The 23,849-nt window shown below is 39.5% G+C and overlaps 1 protein-coding gene across 1 annotated transcript; it reads right to left on the bottom strand.

The window, feature by feature from the left end:
* Positions 1-230: 230 nt before the first annotated feature.
* slc1a1 (solute carrier family 1 member 1) lies at positions 231-22,048 on the bottom strand. The gene is made up of 12 exons (XM_074699305.1): positions 21,678-22,048; positions 17,808-17,948; positions 14,608-14,700; positions 14,326-14,440; positions 11,597-11,639; positions 11,386-11,490; positions 10,595-10,779; positions 8,158-8,265; positions 6,911-7,033; positions 6,616-6,810; positions 4,412-4,546; positions 231-4,339 (listed from the first exon to the last, which is right to left on the bottom strand). Exons 1-12 carry the CDS (start codon positions 21,775-21,777, stop codon positions 4,099-4,101), a joined length of 1,584 nt encoding a protein of 527 aa, XP_074555406.1. The 5' UTR covers positions 21,778-22,048; the 3' UTR covers positions 231-4,098.
* Positions 22,049-23,849: the final 1,801 nt, after the last annotated feature.

Raw genomic sequence — 23,849 nt, forward strand, 5'->3', positions numbered from 1 at the left:
AATTAATGCTATAGAATTTGAATGAATAAATAAAAAGAAGTATCTATGGGCATTAAGATACCTCAGCTGAACTTTGTTGCACCTGTCTCCTCAGGATTGTTGGTGGCTTTACCTTTGATTTACCTTTTTTGGTAAAAACATTTCATACAAATAACTGTCTTAAATGTCATTTAACAAACTCTTTCCCTTTCTCCTTCATGATAGATAAAAAAAATCACACTCAGCCTGAGCAATGAGCATCTTTTTTTATTTGCTTGCAGTTAAACATAACGTGGAACATGTTGATTCACATACTGTAGGTACTCAAGTAGTTATTGTACACAGAGGGGGTGTTTGATGCCAGTGTGCTTTCGAAATGTAAAAAAACAACCTGATTGTGAGTGATTACCTGCATATCAGTGCGGAATCACAGCCAGCTAACTTCATTCAGTGTTTGGTTGGAGTTGTGGCCCGTTTTTTGGCAGTGTAGGGATGACTAAAATTTAGATGCAGAGATTTTGACTTTTTTGTAAGACACAACATATGATGAAAATGTGACTCATTGGGTGAAAGTGATAAACAGACTTCTGAAAATATATCTTCAGATAATATTTAGCCATGAGAATAGTAGTACTAGTAGTATTAGCTGTTGCTAAGCAGTCGCTATTATTGCAAAGTACTGACGCATTAGCTGTAGCTTTAAGAACAGCACTGGCACCAAGCTAAGAAAGTCACAGATGAGTTTTTGTGATTTTTTTTTCAAGCTAGATCACAAAAGCACAAAAACCTTGCAAAGAATTTCTACTGGTAGCTGTTGTAACTTTGTCGGCTTAGCTTAAAAAACATCAGCATATTGGCTCCTGTTGGAGAAAGGATCTTACACAAGTGTGAGAGTACCTTGCACATGCTCCTTTTGGGTATTATCCATAATAATAAAATAATTTAAAAAAAATCTAAACTGGAGTATTTAAATCAGCATTTGTGAACTGATTTTAATGCAGTACAAGTTACTCACACTGTAAAATAGTGGCACATTAACTGTTAGAGAGCAGAGGACAAAAAAATGTCAGTATATGTCAAGCAATGAATCTTGATAGATTTTGGCACACCAGATATTTTTTAGAAGGCAAGGGCTTTGTGAAAGCAGAAGAAAACTTTATTGGTGCTAATTTTATATTTCCAAGTTGGACCTGTAAAAACATGACTATCAAGTAGAAAATCATCTTAAATCATGGAAAAAAAATCTTGAAGGTGTTTCTTGTGGATTCTCTCTGAAACTGGAAAAATGAATAAGCATATGAAAAATTTGATGCTTGAAATGGCTAAATTTCTTTGCACACCTGCCCCCCAAAGCTTCTGCTGGCAGGGCCAAACAGAAAACTTATAACTATATTTTTTAGGTTTTTGTAGCGTTAAGCCAAGATATTTTTTTATTATTGACATGAGTGATGTAGTTTTAAGGTCAGTTCTCTGCACAAACTAAAGAATACCTCACATGTTCCAGCTTGTCTACTGTTTTAAACTAGAAACATTTTGATCAGGGGTCTGTATGGGGAAGAATTGCTAACCCTTTAAGCCCCAAGGTCCCCCAGTTGGGGGATGTTAAGGTTGGGGGGTGATTTTTTTTCTAACTCAGTCATTTAGAGGATATTAAGACCGCGAGCTTGCCCAATCAGAGGCACAGCTCAGGGTCACATGACCGACAGGCACCCTATGGCTGTACACGAAGCTCATGCCACTACCAATATGGGCGCTATAGCTGATGTGCTTCATTTTCCGTTTCAGACACAGACAGGTGACGTCGAGGAGGCTACGTCCATGTTTTATACAGTCTACGGTATAAATACAGTCTTATTGCACATCAGATTTAACAGGAAAAAATGACGTAAAGACGCTACCAAGTCATGCTTCGAGCAAACTTTCTGTTTTGTTTGAGTAATACTTGAGTTATTACTCCGAGCTGGTGACATAAATACTGACATCTCTAAATAACTTTCATTAATGTTCCCTTTGTTCTCACAACAGAATGAATCAAATAGACCTTGAGATGCAGAGATATACTCTTTCAATTTAGGACAAATTTCAATTTCTAGCAGAGATCTAAGAAAGAGATCCATGCCTAATGAGTCCCGTCACATTTCTGAACAAGTACATTGATGAAGTGGCGAAATCTTTTTCATGGGGCCCAATAATCCCTGTGGCTCTGTTGGGTGTGATTGAGATGTAAACTAAGAAGGCATTGTCTAACTTGCAAGTACTGCATTTATTATTAGCTCTGTTATGCAGATGAAATGTGAAGGGTTGCAAGCGTTTAAGACGGTTTGACTTTTTGACAAACTGTGCTCCGGATCAAGCTCTGGATCAAAATACTGCCATGTTATACATCTGCAGTTGGACAACATGTGAAAGTTTGCTTGTAATGTCAGTTAGTCTTCTTTGTCTTTCGCTTTCGCTTGAGACAAGGGTTTTTCTTTATTAACTTGGTGAAAGCTTGGAGTGGTATGTTAAAAATGTGAAGATGAAGATGCTGAGACTTTGTTTTATGTTCCTGTTCTGAAATGATCTGAATGTGTAAAAAGATGGGTTACACATCAACCCCAAAAAGTGAAGTTTGTGAAAACGTTTTGAGCGCCCTCTCCTGACCAGCTGCAGTATTGTTTATCATGAAGCCTGCCTCCTTTACGTGAACAGATAAGACCAGACAAACTAAAATCCAAAACAGGACATATGTTTCCTATAAATGGTTTCAGTCGCTGATTTGTGTCCAAGTTTCCAATTCTCTGAAGAAATTGTGTCTTTGATTCTTAAAAGAGAGAGGATGTGACATCACGATTGACAGCTCTGCTGACCAATGAGGCTCCAGCAGCTCTGTGCACATGGGGGAAATGTAACAAACACTTATGTTGGAGTTTTTAAACTTTCCATTAAAAGGAAGGGGCAGGTGTGCAGCAAATCATCGCCCTTTGCAGGAGCATTTTGGCCTTACTTTTGTTCAATGGGATGGTGGAGGGTACAAGAAGAGTGAAAGTGCAAGTTAATGATTCCCATTTTGTGTCATTTGGCTCAAATTTCAATCAACTATCTTTCATATTGGAAGTTGAATTTGTACCTCTTATTTCACAGCCCTTTTCTTCTCTGCTGTCTGTGGCCAAAGCAAAAAGCCCAACTAGAGGTGAACATTTACCCCACATCTGTGATATTTAAGCCCTTACAGCACAGTGGAAGTATGGAAGCAAACTGCACATAAGAAACCAAAAGTGTTCACTGTATCCAGTGCTTTAACATCTTTATATCCTTTAGGTGATGGTTAAACCAGTGTTTCAGGACAGCTATTTCCCCACACTGCCTAAACACAGACGCTATTTATAACTTTGAAATAAAAGCAGTGAAAGTGATTTGGTTCTGAAAAATGTCCTCAAAGTTCACAGTGTTCAATGACTTCATCAGCCTCAGTTAACCCTTTCCAGTCTTGGTGAAGTCTCATAAAAAATCTGCATTCTGCAGCCAGGTTAGCATTTCTCTTACATATTGCTTCATGCATCTCCATAAAAACTTTCTTTATATGTTTGGCACAGTCTCAACGTACAGATAGATATACAAGCAGTGCATTATGGGACATAGACATTCAACACAGCCACACAAAAAGAAATCTTTGAAAATCTGAGAGAATCAAGGAGTAACTAAAGTGATGTTTCACATCAGGATTACTGCGCAGCTTTTTCTGGTGTTAAATTGATTTTTCTGCTTCTCAAAAAACACATACACACTCACACGCACTCCTCTGACGCACCCGAAAAAAACGTCCTTATGCGCTCACACACAAACAGCTCTTCTTGTGAGACGGAGCAGACTCTCGTTTGAAAGAAAAAAGACTTTTCTTCATCTTGGCACATTTTAGATTAAGAAGGAAGCACTTTAATCTAGTCGTGGTTGTAAATGTCCGACATGAAGCGTGATCATCTTGGGTAAGCTTAATGGAGGCTGCTATTGCTGATGTCTGAGCTTGGGTGGGGCTGGTTTGGATAGTTTTCCTCTCTCGTCATGGTGCTGATACAAGATGGAAGGTTTGACATCCATAGCAGCGTGGCACTTTCTCTGCTCCTCTGAGCCAGCCAGAGGCTAGAACTGAGAGGTTTCAGTGAACGAGATCGCATCCGTTTTGTCGACAGTGAATCCTCCGTTGACGTAAGATTTCTTCTCGCACTCCTCGTCCTCCAATGTAGCCTCAAGAGCAAAGGGGTTGGCTACGTCTACGTCTGATGTAAGATCCATCCGCTCCAGTTCTCTCTTGGACAGTTTCTGGACGATCCCGGCTCCGTAAGCGTCGCCGAGGACATTTATCATGGTACGGAAACGGTCCCTGAAACACACCAGTCAAAGTCAATCCAAGGCAATTGAGTTTCAATTAAATTTTTTGAAAGGAGAAACTTACAGCAGCCAATCCACAGCAACAATCAGAGTGACATCACTCGCAGGTAACCCAACAGCTGTTAAGACTATCACCATGGTGACCAGCCCTGCATTAGGGACGCCTGCTGCTCCAATACTGGCGACTGTTGCTGTTATACTGAAACAGAAAGGTACAGTACGTCAGGACTCCAGATGTTGGGATGTGTGCTTGAGATTATCTGTGGCTATAAATGCTGTAGATTGGCATTAGTTGTGTTTCATACTGTTTAAACCAGCTTAAAACAGACAAGGTGTTAAAGTAAACTCATCATCCTTTACACAACACCCGAGGGTCCATGAACAAATTCTGTTTGTCAATCAGGAGACAAACCACTCGTTGGCTTTTAGAGCTGCAGAGCTCAGGGATCAGAGAGGACTGATGTGCTGGAGGAATCTGTGACTTAAACATCCTAAAAACATGCTAATTTCTTCCAAATGTTACATTGATAATACACTGACATAAGATAAGTGATAAGACTAATTATTAGTTCAATATTTCACCTGAACATTGGCTCACTGAGACAGTTTTTCAGTTATATTTCATTTATATTTTTGAGGCAACACTTTTGTGTGCAAAAACTGGATTTTTAATGTGTAAATCATACTGACCTACAGGAATAGGTTACTGTTACAGTCCGTGCACATGGCCTAGTGGTTTAGGTTGCGCTCCAGAGGTTTGGTGTGCACCCCGCACAGGTGGGTTTGAGTCCATCCTTTGGCCCGTCTCCCCTATGTCATTTCCTACTCTTGCTCTGTTTCCTGCTCTATTCATTGTCCTCTCCTCTCAGATTAAAGACATGAAAGTTCACTAACATAAATAATTTAAAAAAGCAGTTACTGCTTTGCAATAAATTAATGTGACCATTTGCATTGAAATATTGACAAGTATTTAAGTAAAAGAGTTAGTTAAAATAACTAAATGGGACAGTCTATACTCAATTAAAATTAAGTTGGTTCAACTTAATGAAGCTAGGAAACAAAAATATGTTGTTTGTACAAAAGAAATTGAGTTTGCCCAACTAGAGAAATCTAAAGAAATCTAAAGAAATCTAAAGAAATCTAAAGAAATCTAAAGAAATCTAAAGAAATCGTGATCTAAAAAAGATCCACGCAAATCATTACCTTAATTTTTTTAAAGTTGAGCCAGTATAGCATTTTTTAGAGTGTATGTGGTCCCGCCATAGCCTGTATGTGCATGTGGACAGCGTGGCTTCCCCATTAACCATTGAACGGTTTTGAAGCCGAAATTCCCCCATCACAGGCGCAGCCATTGGCAGCAATTGCAGCCAGAGTCTGGGCAGTAGAGACTGTGAGGGATTCTGGGAGAATCTGAGTGGAGCTGGTCGACAAAAATAATAATATTTTTTTCTTTCAAGAGTCTAACGACTCCTTGACTCTACCTCCCGACATATTTTACCATCCCCGAAAAAAATACACAAAACGGCAGCTGTCAATCATCGTTACACGTGACGTAAAACCTTGTTTTTAACCTCGTATAACTAATGAAAACTAAATTTTCAGAATAAAGAGGACCTGAATACAAGACAGCCAAATTATATCTTCAAATCACCACAACAATCGGTCGTAAGAAACATTTCTACGAGGTATAACAATTTTTTAAAGTTTGACCACAGCTCATCTGGAATGACTGGAGAGATGGATTTTTTGACCTCTACTGCAGCCAGCCACCAGGGGGAGCAGTTTTTGTGGGGACCTCACTTAGAGCCGAGCAAGATGACGTCCATTTTTTTACAGTCTATGGGTCCCACTTACAACCTCTAAATCTGGGATCCAAAGCAAATGTTGTAGTCCTATCCTAAAGGTGAAACAGTTCAGAAAGTACTTCTACTCGTTGTTTGGACTGTTAGAGACTGTTGGATTTTCTTCTTATCTTTGTGTCTCATGACAAATGATTGTCTTTCTGCCTTTTTTAGCCAGTGCTGTAACCCGGTATTCACTGTGTTAGTGCTTTACAGTCTGCCTGACTCATTAAATGACATCCTAAACTCAAATACAGGTCGTTGACCTCATTCATGACTTCATTGTGTCATCTTAAATTTCCACACCTGATGATGTATGATCTGTACAGAAGTTTTAGGTGATGATCAGTGGTTAGGTATTTCATAGCTCCATGTGTCGTGTTTTACAGGACCACAGTGATTAAAGGTTCCTCTGAGTGTTGTGTACCTGATGGTGACAATCTGTCCCACATCCAGGGCGTAGTCGTTCAGCTGGGCGATGAAGATGGCAGCCACCGCCTCGTAGAGCGCTGTGCCGTCCATATTGATGGTGGCGCCCACAGGGAGAACAAAGCGGGTGATCCGCTTGTCAATGCGATTGTTCTCCTCAGCACATCTGAAGGTGACGGGCAGTGTGGCAGAGCTGGAGGACAAAATGCACAAAGAGGTTGTGCTTCTTCAGACTTAACAGAATTTCACGTGTTGCTTTAGATGATGTGTATGAGAGTAGAGTTTATTCTGACCTGGAGGAGATCATGAGCGCTGTCACCAGAGCCTGAGCCATCCCCAGCGTGAAAGTGAACGGGTTCTTCCTCACGATGATGAAGTAGATGAGAGGAAGACAGACGGTGGCGTGGATAGCAAGACTGAGGGACAAAACATTCATTGTTACAGGACAGTCAACTTAAATCCAATCAAAGAGTACATCTCATAGAAACAGAAGAACTTTTACATCTTTAAAAACATCAGCCACCAAACCCTGCTCACAAAAACACTCTGCCCTGCAGAACACAGGAATTGTTGGTCAACCCAAGCCTTCACTGTTTTTTTTTAAGTATGCATTGTGTTCCAAGTGCCCCATGTACAGGGGCCATAACCCCGCTCACTTGTTTTTCTGGCTAGCTGTCCCAGCTAAAGGCAAAGAAAGCCCCAGGAAAAATCATTACAATCAAACTTCTTAAAGAGGGGGTACTGTGGTTTTTGTTTTAGCCTTTATTCTGTCTCTCTGTAGTATCGTAACCTGATTTACAGCTTATAAAATCTATATTTTTCACTCACTGATGTTTTAGTTAACCCTGATTCCAGCCTCTATCTAGAAGACTTTCTTTTAGCTGCTGACTCTTCAAGAGACAAACCCCTTGCCTTTGATTGGCCAGCCTTCTGGAGGCCAAAAATATGGAAAAATTTGTTGAAAATACTTTAAAGTGCCTTAAAGTCTCTTTACACACTGTCATGTCAGTATCACTTGGTCTTTGTAAAGTTTTTTCTGAAGAATGCTTCAAATCCAAAACATTGAGGCTTACCTTTTGAGTGTTTTTGGCCCATAGTTAAAGTTTCAAAGATGAAGAGCAGTTCTGCGTTTTTCAGGCTGTAGCACATTAAACTCTTAATTACATCCTCTGGGATCCATGGTCATAAAGAAATAATGAATAAAGCAGCTTTATGGGCTCTGATGCTGCACTCTGAACGTTACAGCGCTCAAAGTGTGCTCCTGTCATTATGGGGACACTCAGAACCTTACACTAACCCTGTGACCCGCTTGGATGGGATTTACTGTACACTCTTCATTGGTGTCACTGAGATTTAGAGGCACGAGAACAGCTTTCATTACTGCATCTGCGGGTTGAGCAGTTTTAAATGTCCTTGGCCCTTATCAGTGTCCACACAGAGCTCAGGTTTTACTGTATCACTGCAGGGAGAACTAGCCCAAATGTCAGGCATAAATCCCAGAGCCTGGAATGGGAGGATACAGAGTAATGAGACAGCTTACCCACTCAGCACCGTCACCATATAAAGACCCATCTTCCTGAAGATCTCCCAATCCTCCACCTCGATGATCTTAGCAGCAATTAGGAACAGGATCCCAATGGGCATGTAGCTGAAACACACATGGAGGTTGAGTCAGTTTCAAGATGAGTCGGATTCAAGTTGATAAAAGGATTATTCAGTAAACAGCTGAGCCGAGACTCTAATCTTTGACAAACAAGTCCTGGTGTTGTGGAGTCTGGACACTTCTGCATATGGAAGGTTACATTCAATGGGAGGGGATGACACTTAGTCCAGTCTCAAGTCCAAGTCCCAGACTAAATCTTGAGTCATCCCCAATCCTCCCTGTCATACGTCCAGAAAATAAATTGTACTCTAAAATTAAAAAATAGTATTTGGTAGATTATTGATTTGTTGTAAAAAATTGTTCTTGGCAATAAATCTCATAGTTTTGGAGAGTCTATTTGTTTTCAAGTGGTGCCACAGTTGTAAGGAACGTGTGTTTTTGGGATGAGCAGCAGAGTTGAGAATGTGTTTTGTGCTCTTGAAAAATTTGACCAAATCTTCTCTTCCAATGCCAAACAGGAGCCTCAGTAGGGTGTGGAGAAAAACCAAACAGCATCTCTTCATGCTGCTCACCAGCTTGCACACGATTTTTGGACGACATTCTTCAACAAACATTTTACATAAGTCAGCTAATGTGGTTTTGTTGGTCATGCAGCACGCCCAAGCTGGTCCCATAAGTGTTCAGCGCGGCCCCCTTTGTATGGAACTTGGGGATGGTTTTAGGCCTCACTCGAAATAATGCTGCAGCTTGGATTTGTTGAGCTTCAGCTTGTAGTTGCCCTATCGCACAGGCCCTATCCTGATCTGTCAAACGTGGTACACCGATCATTCATGTAGACATCGACTGACCACTGACAGATACTGACAATCAGGTGCCGATCAGACCCTTGATGGTAGCACCTGGGTTGACCAGAAATTCCACTTCAAAGTGGAATAAGTCTCCAAACTGGCTTTCCAAACATAAGATTTATTTCCAAGAAGCATTGTTACAATATCTGTCTTACTTTTTATGACAGGTTAATCCAAGCACCTGGTTAAGAATTATGTAGGCTACTTTAAAGCTCCTGTGAGGACATCTTAGCTGGTTATCAAACAGGCTGAAGTGAGTGGTTTGGTCTTAATTTGACCTACAAAAACAAGCAAAACCACAAGATGCAGCTGTAAACTCTGAAAACCAGGACTCTAATCTGAGTTACACATTGAGCTAAGATTTTGTTCTTAGACCCAAGGGTCTTGAGGCCTTTCTGACCCTGCTCTGAGATGACTGTCTCAGAGACTCAGAGGCCAAACTGAGTAGCCTCACAGGCTGGTGCCATAAAGAATGTGTCAGTATTAGATTATTTATTAATCATTTAGCCTTTATCTAGTGTGAATCTGGTGGTGAACTCTGTTAACACCTGGTTTATGGTGTCTCATGACCACTGGATATTAGTTATTTATTAGATATCAGGAAGAATAAAAATTGTGTTACTCTTTACTAGCCCCATGCTCATAAATGAAAATTTATCAACTCTAAAGAAAACGTAAGAAGTGTTTTGTTTTTCTTTTCAGACTTTTCCCTGACTTAAACTCACTTCATAAAGAAAAACAGAATCAACAGGAAAATGAACGAATGATTTAACTGATCATGATGATTGTTAGATGATGAATCTGACCAAGACAGATATAATAACTCTGTATGGATCCTCTGTCATATTAATTTTTGATGGTTGTGTTCAGTACTTTGTGCTCCAAAGTCACATCAAAAACTTTTTTAATCCCAGCTTTATGACCTGTTTCAGGACGATCCTCAGTGACTGTTTTCAGCTCCGTCTTTTCACCATCATTAAACTCCAGTGATGAGAAATTTCAGAGAAGTCTGAGCTGCTGCACTGTCCAATCAGTGAGTGATATTCCATGTGGGGGTGTGTCTGGCAGTGAAAAGACTTCTGCAAAGCCTGCTCCGCTCTTCAAGCACAATTTACGCTTTGGTATGCCACACAATATGACGGCTCAGAAAGCACTTAGCGTGAGTCACTGGTGACTCTCTTTTTTTTTATCCTCCATCACTTTGTTTCCTAAATTTCATAGCACCTTTGCCTCTCTCTGCATTTTTATCTGAACTAAAACTTGTGAACTGTACCCATTTACCTTTGCCACAATCAGCTGTGTGCATAAATAATCAGACATTCTGTTTGATCTGGCATTGGTGATCAAAGAGAAACACTGGGATACACCTCGACATGGCATCAGCATAAAAAAAGTACTGTGATGAAAATCTTCTGTCATACCACCCAGCACTATTACTTTGGTTTAAACACACAACAGAATGAATGTCATGTAACCCTGTGGTGTCGGACTGGTGTCCCCTTTTCGAGCCTTTAGGTCTGACGTACCACATAATGATCTGGACCAGTTTCATGGTAGCTTCGTTCAGAGCATCAAAGAACTCCAGCAGGATTCGTCCCTTTTCACCCATCTTCCCAATGACGAGGCCAAAAGCGACACAGAAGACGATCAGCCCCAACACGTTGATCCCATCCGAATACGTCCCCACGATTTTATAGTCCTTGGTTATATTCTGCCAAGAGAGGAAACAAGGACACTCATTCAGCCGACCAAAGCCAGGCCAGGAAGCCGCTCTCACAACCTCATCGGCCCAATGTGAGGAGCCATTGATGAGTGCTCCTACAGGATCACAGACCGCTGACCCCGGCCACTTATGACTCATTACCGGGTCCTCTGAAGCTTCAGATCAGACGTGCTATTCAGGTGCAGCAACATGAGACATACAGTGTAGCAGGTGGATCGAACAAGGACATCCCTGTTGTTAGGTGAAGTTAAAAATCTTAACAAGTTCAAGGATGATCCTTTCCAAAGAACACAGACACTAATACAATCATGATCTTTATCTGGTTATTTGAGTCTCATGTGCAGGTTTAGGATAATGCTGTTTTATTTGCTCTAATCATCCAACATTTGGTCATGGAAGAGGCCTAAGTTTGGATGAAAGTCCTGCTTGTTGAGTCTCTAATTGGAATGTGTCCCTTTGTGAACTCTTCTTACTTCATTACTTGACCTCAAAGACTCATAACAGAGCAGTTTAGAGGCCGCAAAGGACCTCCTGTAACACAGACACTGCACGAGGCGCCATGTTTGATGTATTCAGAGTGATGTGCAGACCTACCTCTACCACAGAGGCGATGGTCGTCGTTAGAGGTGGTATTGTCATGGTGGTATTGATGTTGGAAGAAGGTCTTGGAGGCTCCAGCTCTTTGCGTTTGGTTTTGAACTGGAGGTTAATTCATCACACAGATTTAAATAGTGTCAGAGATAAAGATGCCTATTTTAAAATCACTGAAAACAGGAATAAACTGTTGATGTGTAAAGCATCTTACCTGCTGAAAACAAGCCTGCACCAGATTCTCTGGAAACATGTTTCTGTTGATGAGAGAAGACAATAGACATCAATGAAGGAGCCAGAAATGTACAGATTGAATGACAGCTCTGTAAAAGTTGCTTAATACTTTGATTTAAGTGCACATAATGTTCTGAAAGAGAGGCTATCTACAAAAAAATTGATTTCTGAGTGCCATGAACAAAGGTGATGTACCCTTCTGGAAAAAACAAACCCATGATCAAAAATGTTTTAACCGAAGGATTGGGCAGCTGTGAGGAAATTTGGTTCAATCATACGATTACACTTTCCTTTTAACCATTTAGGAGCAAGTCTGACCCGATTGGTCCACCGGAGTAGAAATGTGGAAATGTGAGTATTTTAAATGCTGTGTGCTGTGGAGCAGATGTAAGAGCTTTTCCTCAGTGCCCCCCTGTCTCTGTGTTAGCTTCAGGATGCTAACTTTAACTGCGGCTAGCCTGTTGTTTTAGCCTGTAATGTTACGGTAAACGAGCTTTGCTGTTTTCTAAACATTGTGCACTCGGAGCTTGGTAGTCATGGTTACATGGCGCCGCTCTCAGTGACGCTGAAGAGCGGGTGGTATCAGCGGTGGCTCATTTACATATGAAGGTCATGCCCACTAAATCAGAGTGTTCTGAACAGAGGGGCTTTGAGAGCCTGGAAACAATGCTGCTGTGCTTGATTTATTGGCTTTTTGGACCAAAACATGTTACTACCATTTCATGAAGACATCAATGATCCATATTCAACTGCAGAAAAGGAGCATAATATGGGACCTTTAAGAGTGCAGAGAGATTCAGAAGGTTCAGGAGAAGATAATTCACAGCCTTAAAGTTCCTTAAGTAAACCCTTCAGAGATGTCACATTTGATTTGGTAAAAAGACTAAAGTACAGTTTACTGACACATTTATTTAGTAATATCTGAATGGTCTATTTGTTAACTGTTTCTGTAAAAGTCTGTCACTGACTGGTCACACTTGTGTCATCATCACAGACTTAAGAGATCAAACCTCACCCACCCTTAGGTGGCTCTAAGGTGTCTTTTGGTATCAGATGATAAGTGGTCAGTCTCCCGCAGAGTTACGTGCTGTGTAAACATCAGCAAACTCTGCTACTGGCCAAGGACAATGTTCTCCATTAGAGGGCAATAAGTGGGAAATATGGAAGGTAGTTTTTATGTCAGAATCAGGATCTGGACATTATCAGGACATTTTTAGACCCAAACATTTCTGATCCTGCAATCTGAACTATTTTTCGGTTCCATTTCAATAAATTCAATCTAGTCATGTATCCTCTGTAGATTTTTTTTTGAACTCTCAGGTTTTCACACTGTGACAAATCCATTAATTTAAAGATATCAGCTGTAAGAGATGTTGAGTTTCTACAGAATGAACAGAATTTTAGCTTCATAGAAGTAGCCCATGCACTGCCAAAAAGTAGTTAGTGAGATGTTACTATAGACTTTGGTTTGGTTTGTGACCTTGACAGAAAATGTAAATGCACACATCATGCAGATCATGGTCAACTTAAGTGGGATATATTGTAAGATAAAAGCTGGGAAGCTTCAATGGACCTGACACTGGATATTCCTGCTTTGGAGACAGACTTGGAGTCTCTGTCTTTCTTTTGTTTTAAACATGAAGCAGTCTGTGTGGTTGGTTTTTGGATGACATTACTTCAACAGTTAAAATATTAACCTAACATTTACTTTTTGTAACACACTGGACTCCACTCTTTGTCTCTTTTGTGAATGTTTGACTTTGTTGGACCAGCCTGTTGCCCCTGATGGGATAAGGCTCTGAACCAGTCTTCCTGCTGCATCAGCTGATGTTCCACTGGATGGCTGGAGCAGTTACTCTCTGAGACCTATATCACAGAGGTTTGGTCTGAATCACTGTACATCTATCTGGGCTGTGGGGGTAACGCAGAGCAACACTTTCTGTCGATGTCAGAAAGATCAGTGATATGGAACAGCCAGTTGGGCTTTTTTTAAAGCTAGTTTGTGCAAAACTTAGAGGCAGAGAATCTGTATATGGTTTATCGAGGCATATAAGGCATATAAAGGTTGCAGAAATGTTTGCAGTCTGCCAGTGATTACCACTTTTCATCAAAAAAATCAGTCAATTCTGACACAAAACAGGCTAGACCTCAGGCTACTCAATCTTTAATACCACATTCGAAAGATTTAAAACCCCACAACTAAGAAAAAAAAAATATTATTTGTAATCTATGTGCAAGAGCTCTGAGAAAACATGCATCTACTTAATGTATTTCCTTTGTTTCCTTGTGATAATGAGTGGTTTCTGGATGGTGTCTTGAGTAATCATAGCCTAAATTCACAAAATCATCTGAGGCCAGTGGTGTAAGTCAACCAAGAGATAAATAAATGATTAATAAGTTAGAAAATCAGACCTGGGGTATAAAAAAGGTATGGATGTATTTCTACATTTTTCCATGTTTCAGTAATCTGACTTTTGCAACAGCCTTTTCATGAGAAGTTATCCCTGACGAAAAAGTCTTCAATCTTTGCTAAAATTCCAGTACCTTCTCTGAGTCGACTCCCTATATTCTATATTCAGTCCAGTTGATACTGAAAATATAATTTAATGTATTCAACGTTTAAAAACACAGAGCATACAAGTGAATATGAAACGGCTCTTTTGAAGTCACAGGGGGACACAATAACACCATCAGTGTCTCTGCTCTCACCTGACGAGGTCGAGGAGCGTGTCCACCGTTGTGACGTTAGGTGTGGTCCCAGCTCTGTCGATGTGCTCAGCTGTCTGAGACACTCCAGGTTTGATGGTCATCACCAGAATAATTCCTGAAAAGAAGAACGAGGTTCAGTCTGAATTTCAGCATCTGCTGGTTCTGTATCAACTACCACTTTGTATTAATACAGCATAATGCACCTGTACATGATGTACTAATCATGTTATTTGCTGACACCTGGAAATGTTTACCATGAGGCAAGAAGGAGCCTTAACTCACCCAGAATAACAGCGATAATGGTTGTAGAGAAGTAGTAAACGACGGCTCTTAGCCCAATTTTTCCTGAAACTTCAGAGTCCAGAGCAGCAACACCTGGGGACAGACAAGAAGAGGTAAGATAGAAATACGGCTGTGTTGATTTGTGGCTAGGGATGTCCCAATTCGATACATTGATCGTAATCAGCTCACGATATAGCTATTTTAGGAGGATCGGTTAACATCAGATTTTGTTGTGTGATGGGGATTCAGTTGTCTTGTGTTTTTAGCACCGTCATGCTTTACGGCTGCCGTAAACCAAACCATGTTGCAAACATGTCAGCTGTGTGGGATTTCTTCTCTTTGGAAAGCAGTGATACTAAAACAGCTTGTAACATTTGTAAAGTGAGTGTTCCTCGAGAAGGTACCAACAGGACTCACTTTTTTACAACAAATGTGATTTATCATTTACAACAGAATCACCCAACAGAGGACGGGATTTATCAGAGAAAAGTATCAGTATCAGAATGGGTATCAGATCGGTGTCAGCAAAACACATCATGAAAAAATTGGAAGTCACAAAATCTGTATCAGGACATCCCTATTTGCAGCCATGGAAAAGTTTATGATGAAGGTTAATTCTCTGAACCAGTTAAGAAATGAGCCAATAAGCAGTAAGTGTAGCCCTGGTCAAATCAGACTCCCTTAGGGTGCTTTTCTACCACAGGAACTTTCTCCTGGCACCAGGGACTTTGTGAGACACTATGTGCTTTTCAAGCGCAAAAAATAAGTTCTGGAGTGATACATTTACCCCCTTAAAACCCTCAATTAAGCATTAAGCATTAAAGCATTTAATACACCTTCAGCTTAAACGGTTTAGTCGAAACTGATTTTTGTAACAATTTTGGGGCTAAAAAGATTCCTTCCTGAATGTAAATATTTTGGTTGTAAATAGCAGCATATCTATTAAATTAACTAATCATAACAGCTTAAATCAGAGCTGATTTTCTTCATCCAGCAGTAACATGATCAACATGTCTTTAACAGCAGACCTCTCTGTGTTTAACAGGACACGGTCTGGCACAATGAACAGTGACCCAGGTGAGGAAAACTCCAGGGAAATCTCGTTGGAAAATTGTAGTCATGAGCTGGTGTCATGGATAAACAGTGAAACAAAATGCACAAACATAATCACAGACATCACATTTATGTCTTATACGAGAAATCCTCCTGGAGCTCCTGTAAAGTGTTCAAGACAGCAGGGAGACTGAACTACTTCTACAACAGGCCTAATTAAATTTCAGCAGGATAACTGACATGCCGCTGTGGTCGTGGTGTAAGGATTAGAGTCAGAGAGGAAGTCATTCAGCTCTTAAAGCATTCTTCATCAGTCACCAGCAGGATCACTTCTCCTTCCTGCTGTTTGTGTGGTTTCTGAATGGTACTGTTCTCTCAGGGTGAGACTCAACCTGGAGGATGTTTGTCTGACTGACACGCTCTGGTTGACTTTCATTAACAGAGATTTAACAGACATAGTTATGTGACAGACAGGAAGAAGCTCATTCAAAGCTCAATCAATAGATACCTCTAAACAGCTATTGATAATTTCAAACTAACACCAAAGAAAAACTCAAAAAGAGTAGTTAATGGGGTACCCTAACCTAACAGATGCTTCCAGCCCAACGCTATCAAGAAACTGAAGGGTTCTTAGTGAGCACTGGAAGTATATTAGGAGACAGTTACAGAGGATATATTAAAATGATGACCAAAGGATATCTAATCTACAGTCTAACTTGGGAAACCGACACTCAGAGGTACCCAGAAACATATTCAATAGCTGACCACAATAAAACAATTAGAAATACTTTGAGAATAAAAGAGCCACTAAAAAAGATCTCCTTTAAACAACAAACCAAAAATAATCTTAAATAACCGCTAAAAGAAACTCTCAGACCAACATTGGAGGGTACCCTCAAAGATAATTATAAGTCACTGGAGGACCTTGGACTGGGTACAACATGCTTCTCAAACCAGTTATGTGAAAAAAAAAAAAAAAACAGGAACAAAGACTGAAAGGTGTCTTCAATAACTAATGATAAGTATCTGAAAACCTACACTTAAGGGTACCCTGAAAGGTCTTTAAAGTTTAACATTACTAACACAAGAAGAGGGTACCTGAAACCAGTCACTTTGTACCTACTTCAAAATAAACACTCAAGGGTTTTTTAATACTTTCAAATGAGTTTCCTGAAAGAAACAAGACACAGGTACTTCAAAACAACTGTTTGAGAATCAGATAAACAGACACATGAGGGGTACCTTAAAACAACAGCTTAAGTTTATAATCTCAAATAAAATAAAATAGCATTCTTAAACACTTATTTTAATCATATTTTGAATGAGTCTTTTCAAACTTGCAAAATAATTCTTGAAACACTAAAGGGTACCATGAGACAGTATTTAGAAAATACTTAAGACAGTGACTCAGAATATCTTACACATACATAGTGAAATAACCACTGAAGGATTTCTAACAGCCCTGACTGAAAACTAGAACAATTTAATGGCACCTTGAGCCATGAAAGGGTTCCTCAAAACATAATTGAAAACAAAAACTTATGTACCCGAAACAAGAGTTAGAGTTAGAAACAAGAGTTCCTTTAAATAATTGTTAAAAGAAAATAGCATTAACAACATACTGACATGTTTAAGGGTACCTTGAGACAAAATGAAAACAGCTGCTCAAGACATCTCAAATAAAACACATAAGGGTACCTGAAAATAGCAGCTAAAGGTTATGTTCAAACAGCAATGAAAGAAGACTGAATGACAAAGGTACCTGGAAACAGATGCCAGGGATACCTCATGATATTTGATCAGACCACCTTAAAACAGTCGTATAAGCTCACTATCAAATGTTTGTCAGGAGCTTTCTTAAAACAGCAGCAAATACTTAAAACATGTAAGGGTACCTTAAGACGGGATGGAGGGGGTACTTGAAAAAATTTCTGTGGGACTATTTAGGAACAAAAGTTAAGGGGTACTGACAGACTTAGAACCAGATTTTCATCGGTGTTTGTATCTGTGAAGGTTCCTTGAAACAGACACTTACTCGCTTGTCTGTAGAGCTTTTTTTGACATGAACAAATTAACTCTTGTATCCTGATATTTTGCTGTCATTACGGTACCCCAATGCACCTGTATCAAAGTAAAGCTGGAGTTACCTGTTATCATGCTTGAAATGATTAGTGGCAGGATGACGAGCTTCAGCATCCTCATCAGGATCTCTCCTGGGAAACCAAAATACTGTTTGTGGAGATGTGAGAAGGAGGCATACTCTCTGACCACAACGCCCAGACTGATCCCTGAAACATCAGGAGAAAAACGGAGAGTCAGAAAACACTGACCATTGCCATACAAGACAACAGGCGTAAAGCCATTCAAACAAACTGATACTGAGGTCTGCACAGCAGTCTGATTATCGCCTGGGTCAGGGGATTTTCATCTGTGGAGAATTAATGAAGCTCAGCACACACTGGTTCATATCTGCAGCTATAAACCACACATGTTCTCCACTAAGTGAATTAATGCTCTGCACAGCCCCGACTGTGTTATCAAGCACAGCAGACCTCCACAAAGCTGAGTGTAAAAATCTGTGATGGCAAAGCAAACTGTATGCAAATGAAGAGGAGGATATAATAAAGTATATTTACAAAAGGACTGGAGGTACTTTAGGTTGTTGGGTTCAGTAAAAAATTAAGGATTAAGTGTTCCTGCATGGGTAGAGGTTGTTTTTCTGCTTTAAATCTTAAGCAGCTATTTTAAACCCTTTAACTGCAAAAACCATCACCAAAATGCACCAATACAGCTTTATTCTGAGCTCCCAGTAACAGATGAAAAAAGATCCCATATAACATGTTGCCTTGTTGTAAATTAACCCTGCAAAGGCTTCTCTTTTTTGTAATTGTAATGATATAATTGCAGACTGATAGCTTGTACTTTTAGGATTTTTATGTGAAATGTAGCAAATATGTTTTATTGTTTCTCGGGTATATTCTTATATAACTTAATAAAAAATATTCATATATTCAAAGAATTGAAATACTTTGTACAGCACCTTGGGGTTACATCTAAAATGTGCTGAATTTATGTGATTTTTATAACCTCATGCCAGGTCACTATAGCCTCTGAATGTGTAGCTTTTAGGACATTTTAGGAGTTTTCTTTTGTGTGTGAATTTACCTTCTGTGTCTTTCTTACAGTTAACAGCTTTGATTATATAATAAAAAAATCCCTCTATGACTTTACAGTCTTACCACACAGTGGGCCGTTTCTTTCCAGCCTGCCAATGATGTTTGGTAACCCAACCTTGAACTGAGGCGAGTAAAAACCAAAGACAGTGAGCTGGAAGAAATGTGGACCTCAGGGGAACTGTTACCAAACAGGGATCAGATTTTATAGTGGTCCTACAAGTATTTATTTGTTTTTCTGGACATGTAGCGCTGAGGTTATATACAATCACCATTAGGGCTACAATTCCTGGATACAAACAAACGTGTTACCTCTCCTGTGGCTTTAGTAGTAGAATTTCACTCAAGGCCTTGGTTATTCTCAGCCAAGTACTTCAAACCTATGACACATTACATTCCAGTGATTCAGATGACCTTTGCACAGGGTCTGATCCTGAATTTGGACCCCTCAGGGATGTGAGGTTGAGGCCTGTGTTGGACATCTTAAAGATCAGCTGTTGTTACTGCTGACGCATACTCATGATACTTATTTTCTGTCTTTGTTTAGACGTCTCTTAACTTAACAGAAGCCACTAACTGGAGGATGAAACAGAGACAGCACAGTTTTTAAACATGATATCCTGCTTAATAATGATGAGAGATTATCTGTTTCAACAACCAGAGACCACATAACCAGTGCATAATATAAAAAAACTAAACACATAAACTTTTGAAACATGTTACTTTTGAATTATAATATTAATCCTTCAAAATCTGTTTCCTTTCTTTTCTGAAAAGAGGGAGGATCCAGATGAGCCTGGCCTAGCATAATACACTAGGGACAAACTCTGTAGGGACCCTTCCTCAAATATCAATATCAATATATATAAATATATATATATATATATATATATATATATATATATATATATATATATGTATATATATATATATATATATAAATATATATATATATATATATATATATATATATATATATATATATATATATATATATATATATATATATAATATATTATTTAATCTAAATGATTCAGACTCTTCCTATTTTTTAATCTATTCCAACACAACAAATATAAAAATATTTGTGTTTTAGTTCGTACTGATGTTATTTTTAAGTGAACAACAGTGAAGTACATTTACCATCACGCTCAATTAAATCTTAACCCTGAAAACCTGAGCTCAACTGAAATAAAATGGAGTGGGGCTAATTACCCTAAGTATCTGCTTTTTGATGTGCAACATTTCTATATTTCTGTAAATCTAGATTGAACGCGTGACGTATGCTTAGCTTGGTAGGCTTTCAAATGAGATGCACTAGCTAGCACTAGCTAACTGTAACCCAGTGTTTACAGTTTTCCTGCTAATCTTTGAAAGCTAGCTGCTTCGGGGCATAAAGCATCATTATGCTTTCCAAAGACTGGAAAAGAAAACAGGAAGTGCTAGTTAGGCATAGTGGTTGATCAAAAACCTTGTGTAGGCTGTCGTCCCTGGAAACAGGCATCATGGGTTTATTTACGACTTACGACCCTGCAGCACATCACCATCAGTCCCTCTCTGAAGTCCCCCAACATCTTATCCTTTTCTTGATTTTCTCTGTCTTTTAGTTTGTCAGAACTCCCACATCGTCACAAGTAAAATGGAAACCTCTGGTGGCCAACGTAAGAATTACAAAAATAGTATTGTTAACTCTGAGAGGTTACATTTTAGCCTAAAGTCTGATGGAAAATATGACATGACAAAAATGAAACCAACACATTTAAAAGTCTCTCCTCATGACTGGCTGCAGTAAAGGTTATAATGATAAATCCCTCCTCCTTCATATTAACAGATGGGACAGGGGTCAAACTATAAAATCCAAATACAGGCCAAAATAATGTTTGACAAACGTGGTTTCTTCCATTTTAGTTAGCTCTTAACATGCTGGTTTATTTTAGGGTGTTAATTTTCCTGACAACTCGAGTTTAAATTAGTAATGGTGAGGTTTCTGCAGGAAACATGACAAACTCCAACATGAGAGTCATTGAACTTTCTTTAATCATACAAGTCTGCTTCAAATCCACACAAGAATTTTGGACACACCTGAGGGAGTGACCACTATTGGTCAGGGAGTTAAATTTGTTGGTTTAAGTAATGAAAGGGCCATTTTTTTTCGTCTTGCAGACACCTCCTGCAGAGGAGCCTAGGTCATATAGATAAGAGAAAGACACAATTCCCGAAACTGACATTAGCCTCTACTCACACTCTGAGAGATAGTCAGCGTATTGTGATATTGTTAATTTTTGTATAATAAATTCAAATAAATACAAATAAATGCTTCCTGATGAGTCTTTTGGAGCCGGGGGGACACCTAGCTTAATGTAACCTGCTAAAAATATAACATCAAACTACGCCTCATGAGTGTTTGAAGCCCTCTTAGTCTGAAGCACCTGCTGATAGCTGGTAGTTTACATCCTCTGTCTGAGGCCCCTCACAGAGCAGAATCAGCTGTCAGTCTGGTCACGTTTGACTGAGACACTTCCAGACACACAGGGGGAGAGGACAGAGGGTAACACTTTCTGCGCACACCCTACTTTCATCCATGAAATCAAATGTATGTTTCCTTCAACATTCATTTCATATTCTTTTTATAGGAGCAGTTTAGTCCGGCAGAGGGATGCAGATGCAGAGGAGGATGATTTACTTCTCAGTGACAGCAGCTGAGAGCTGCACTGAATGTAAAACACAAAAGGAGAGGATGCAGAAATAAACAGCAGACAGGGTGACAAAAAATGGCATCAGTGAGAAAGAAAGCGCCTCATTCCCTCAGCACACATCAGCATGCAATCATCGGCGTCCACATACCGAGCAGCACAGATATAATTGTGGCGATCAGCAGCCAGTTCCTCCTCAGCAAGCCTTTGAAATTCACGCCTCGTCTCTCTTTGTTCCCCATCATGTCCATAGTGTTGCTCTTTACCCCCCAAAAAAGGAGACACAACAAAGGCCCCCAGCTGAGACACAAAGGAGTCCTGCAGCGGTCAGAGTGTCAGGAGCAGACGACGCAGAGGAAGAGGAAGAAGGAGGAGGAGGATGGAGGAGCCGTGGTGCTTCAGCAGAGGATGCAGCCGGCAGACGCTGCTGATGGCAGCCGATGTGTGTGTGAGGGAGTGTGTGTGTGTGTGAGGGAGTAAGAGAAGGAGGGAGGGTGACAGGCTCCTTCTCCCTCCTCCTCCACCCCTCCCCCACTCTAACAAGGTGTCACTGACATTTCCTCATTCTCTGTCAGTGACTCCAGCCTGTGTTAGATGCAGGTGTACAATTTAAAGCTCCAGCACAATTAAAAGATGATTACAACACTTTTTATGAGCAGGTTTAAAGCAGTCTCAGTGCTTTTAATAACAGGATTTAAAAAAACAAAAAACAAAGGTTAACTGTCTTTGCTACCTGGGCAACCTTTAAGATTGTTTCTTGTTTTTCAGAATATGTCCTTGAAATATTTTTGCAGCAAGTGAACACCAAAGTAATCTGTTTTTGTGGTCAGTCACTCCTTTCTTAGGACTTGCTAATAATTCTGATCTATATCTATTTCTGTATTTCCCATATGGATTTTTTCTTTATGGCTTTTGGAAGAATGCATTTTTATGTGAGATATAAATATGATTTTGGTCATTTTAGTTCTATCTATGCACCTGTTTCTTGGCCAGCCTTGAGTCAGATTGAGTCAGCGTTTCAAATACTTACTACTTTCGTCACCTTCAGGGTCATGACTCAAAGTAAAAACCAATGAGTGACAATACTGAGACTCATATTTTTTGTTAATACTTGTGTTTGCGTCCCAATTTTCACTCTGTAAGACACTTGAACTTGCTTCATGTGTAATCTGATTTAGAAATAACTCTCTTGATGTTTTAGACTAAGACGGATTCAGGATGTTAAACCATCCAGTAAATTACTCTGTAGTCACTACTGAGTTTCCAACCACACAGAAACAACCTTAAACTCTACAGGAGACGTATTAATACAATACCACATTATTTGATCTTTCTGAAGAAGCAGTCCTGTTTTTTTCTATCTTGCTTCAAATTTTTATGAAGTCAAAGTTTCTCTCATTATGCTTTTCTTATTCTTCCACTGCAGCACCTGTGCAGACAGGCAGCTTGTCAGAAACCTGTGACGTGATGTGATTCTTCTGCCATCTGCTGGACCACCTTGATACTGAAATCCATTAACCGTACTCTATTCGAGTTCTTCTGCTAAGCTTTTATGAACCTTGGACTCCACACATCTACAGAAATCACTGCAGTTTGTTAAAAAAACAAAACAAAACAAAAAAACAACATATTTACACCTTGACAACCTGAGTATCATATAAGAATAAGTCAACAAATACACAAGGTTCAGAAACAGTGGCGAACCGTGGCCCCAGCCACTGGGCCTTCAGTAGGACCATGGGACCACACGTGGCAATAAACAATCAAACAAAGAATTAAAATAAAAGCCAGAATCATGTGACATGGAAGTTCAGTATATTGATAATTTTGCAGGATTACAAATTTATCATGTGCCTGAACACTGCAATACCTAACACAACTTCAAACAATTAAAAAATTAAGATATAAAATTGAAAAAAAATCAACTTAAAATCAATCACTATGCTCACAATGGGCCTCATTCACGAACAGTGCCTATGCACAAATTTGTACTTAAATCGTGCTTACCTTTAGTGATATACTGTATACTCTCCCGGTGTCTCCTCCTCATCCTCCTTGCAATAATGCTCTCCATGTTTTTAGATCACGTTAAAAATAAAGACTAAAAAAAGAGGAATATGGGGAATAACAGGTACATTCAGAGTAACATACATTTATTTTTTCTCTTTTTTTCCTGTCTTTTTTTCTTTGAATTTAATGAAATGAGAGAAGCCAGATATATACTCAGTACCAGATGTAAAGGGTGTTTGTTGTTGACTTGTAAGATGTGCATCAAACTTCCAGCTGCCGTCAGGTTAACTTTCCATTATGACAAACGGCTTTA

Source organism: Halichoeres trimaculatus, unplaced genomic scaffold (assembly GCF_033239565.1).
Source record: "Halichoeres trimaculatus isolate MK-OKI-2021-1 unplaced genomic scaffold, fHalTri1.1 fHalTri1_scaffold_22, whole genome shotgun sequence".
In the NCBI taxonomy this organism is placed as follows: Eukaryota; Metazoa; Chordata; class Actinopteri; order Labriformes; family Labridae; genus Halichoeres; species Halichoeres trimaculatus.

Excerpts from the sequence above, each read along its gene's own strand:
- slc1a1 (XM_074699305.1), bottom strand. The coding sequence starts at position 21,777 with ATGGACATGATGGGGAACAAAGAGAGACGAGGCGTGAATTTCAAAGGC. Across the intron at positions 8,266-10,594 it reads CTGGTCCAGATCATTATGTG|CTACATGCCCATTGGGATCC; the intron begins GTACGTCAGACC and ends TGTGTGTTTCAG. Across the intron at positions 7,034-8,157 it reads ATGGTGACGGTGCTGAGTGG|TCTTGCTATCCACGCCACCG; the intron begins GTAAGCTGTCTC and ends TTTGTCCCTCAG.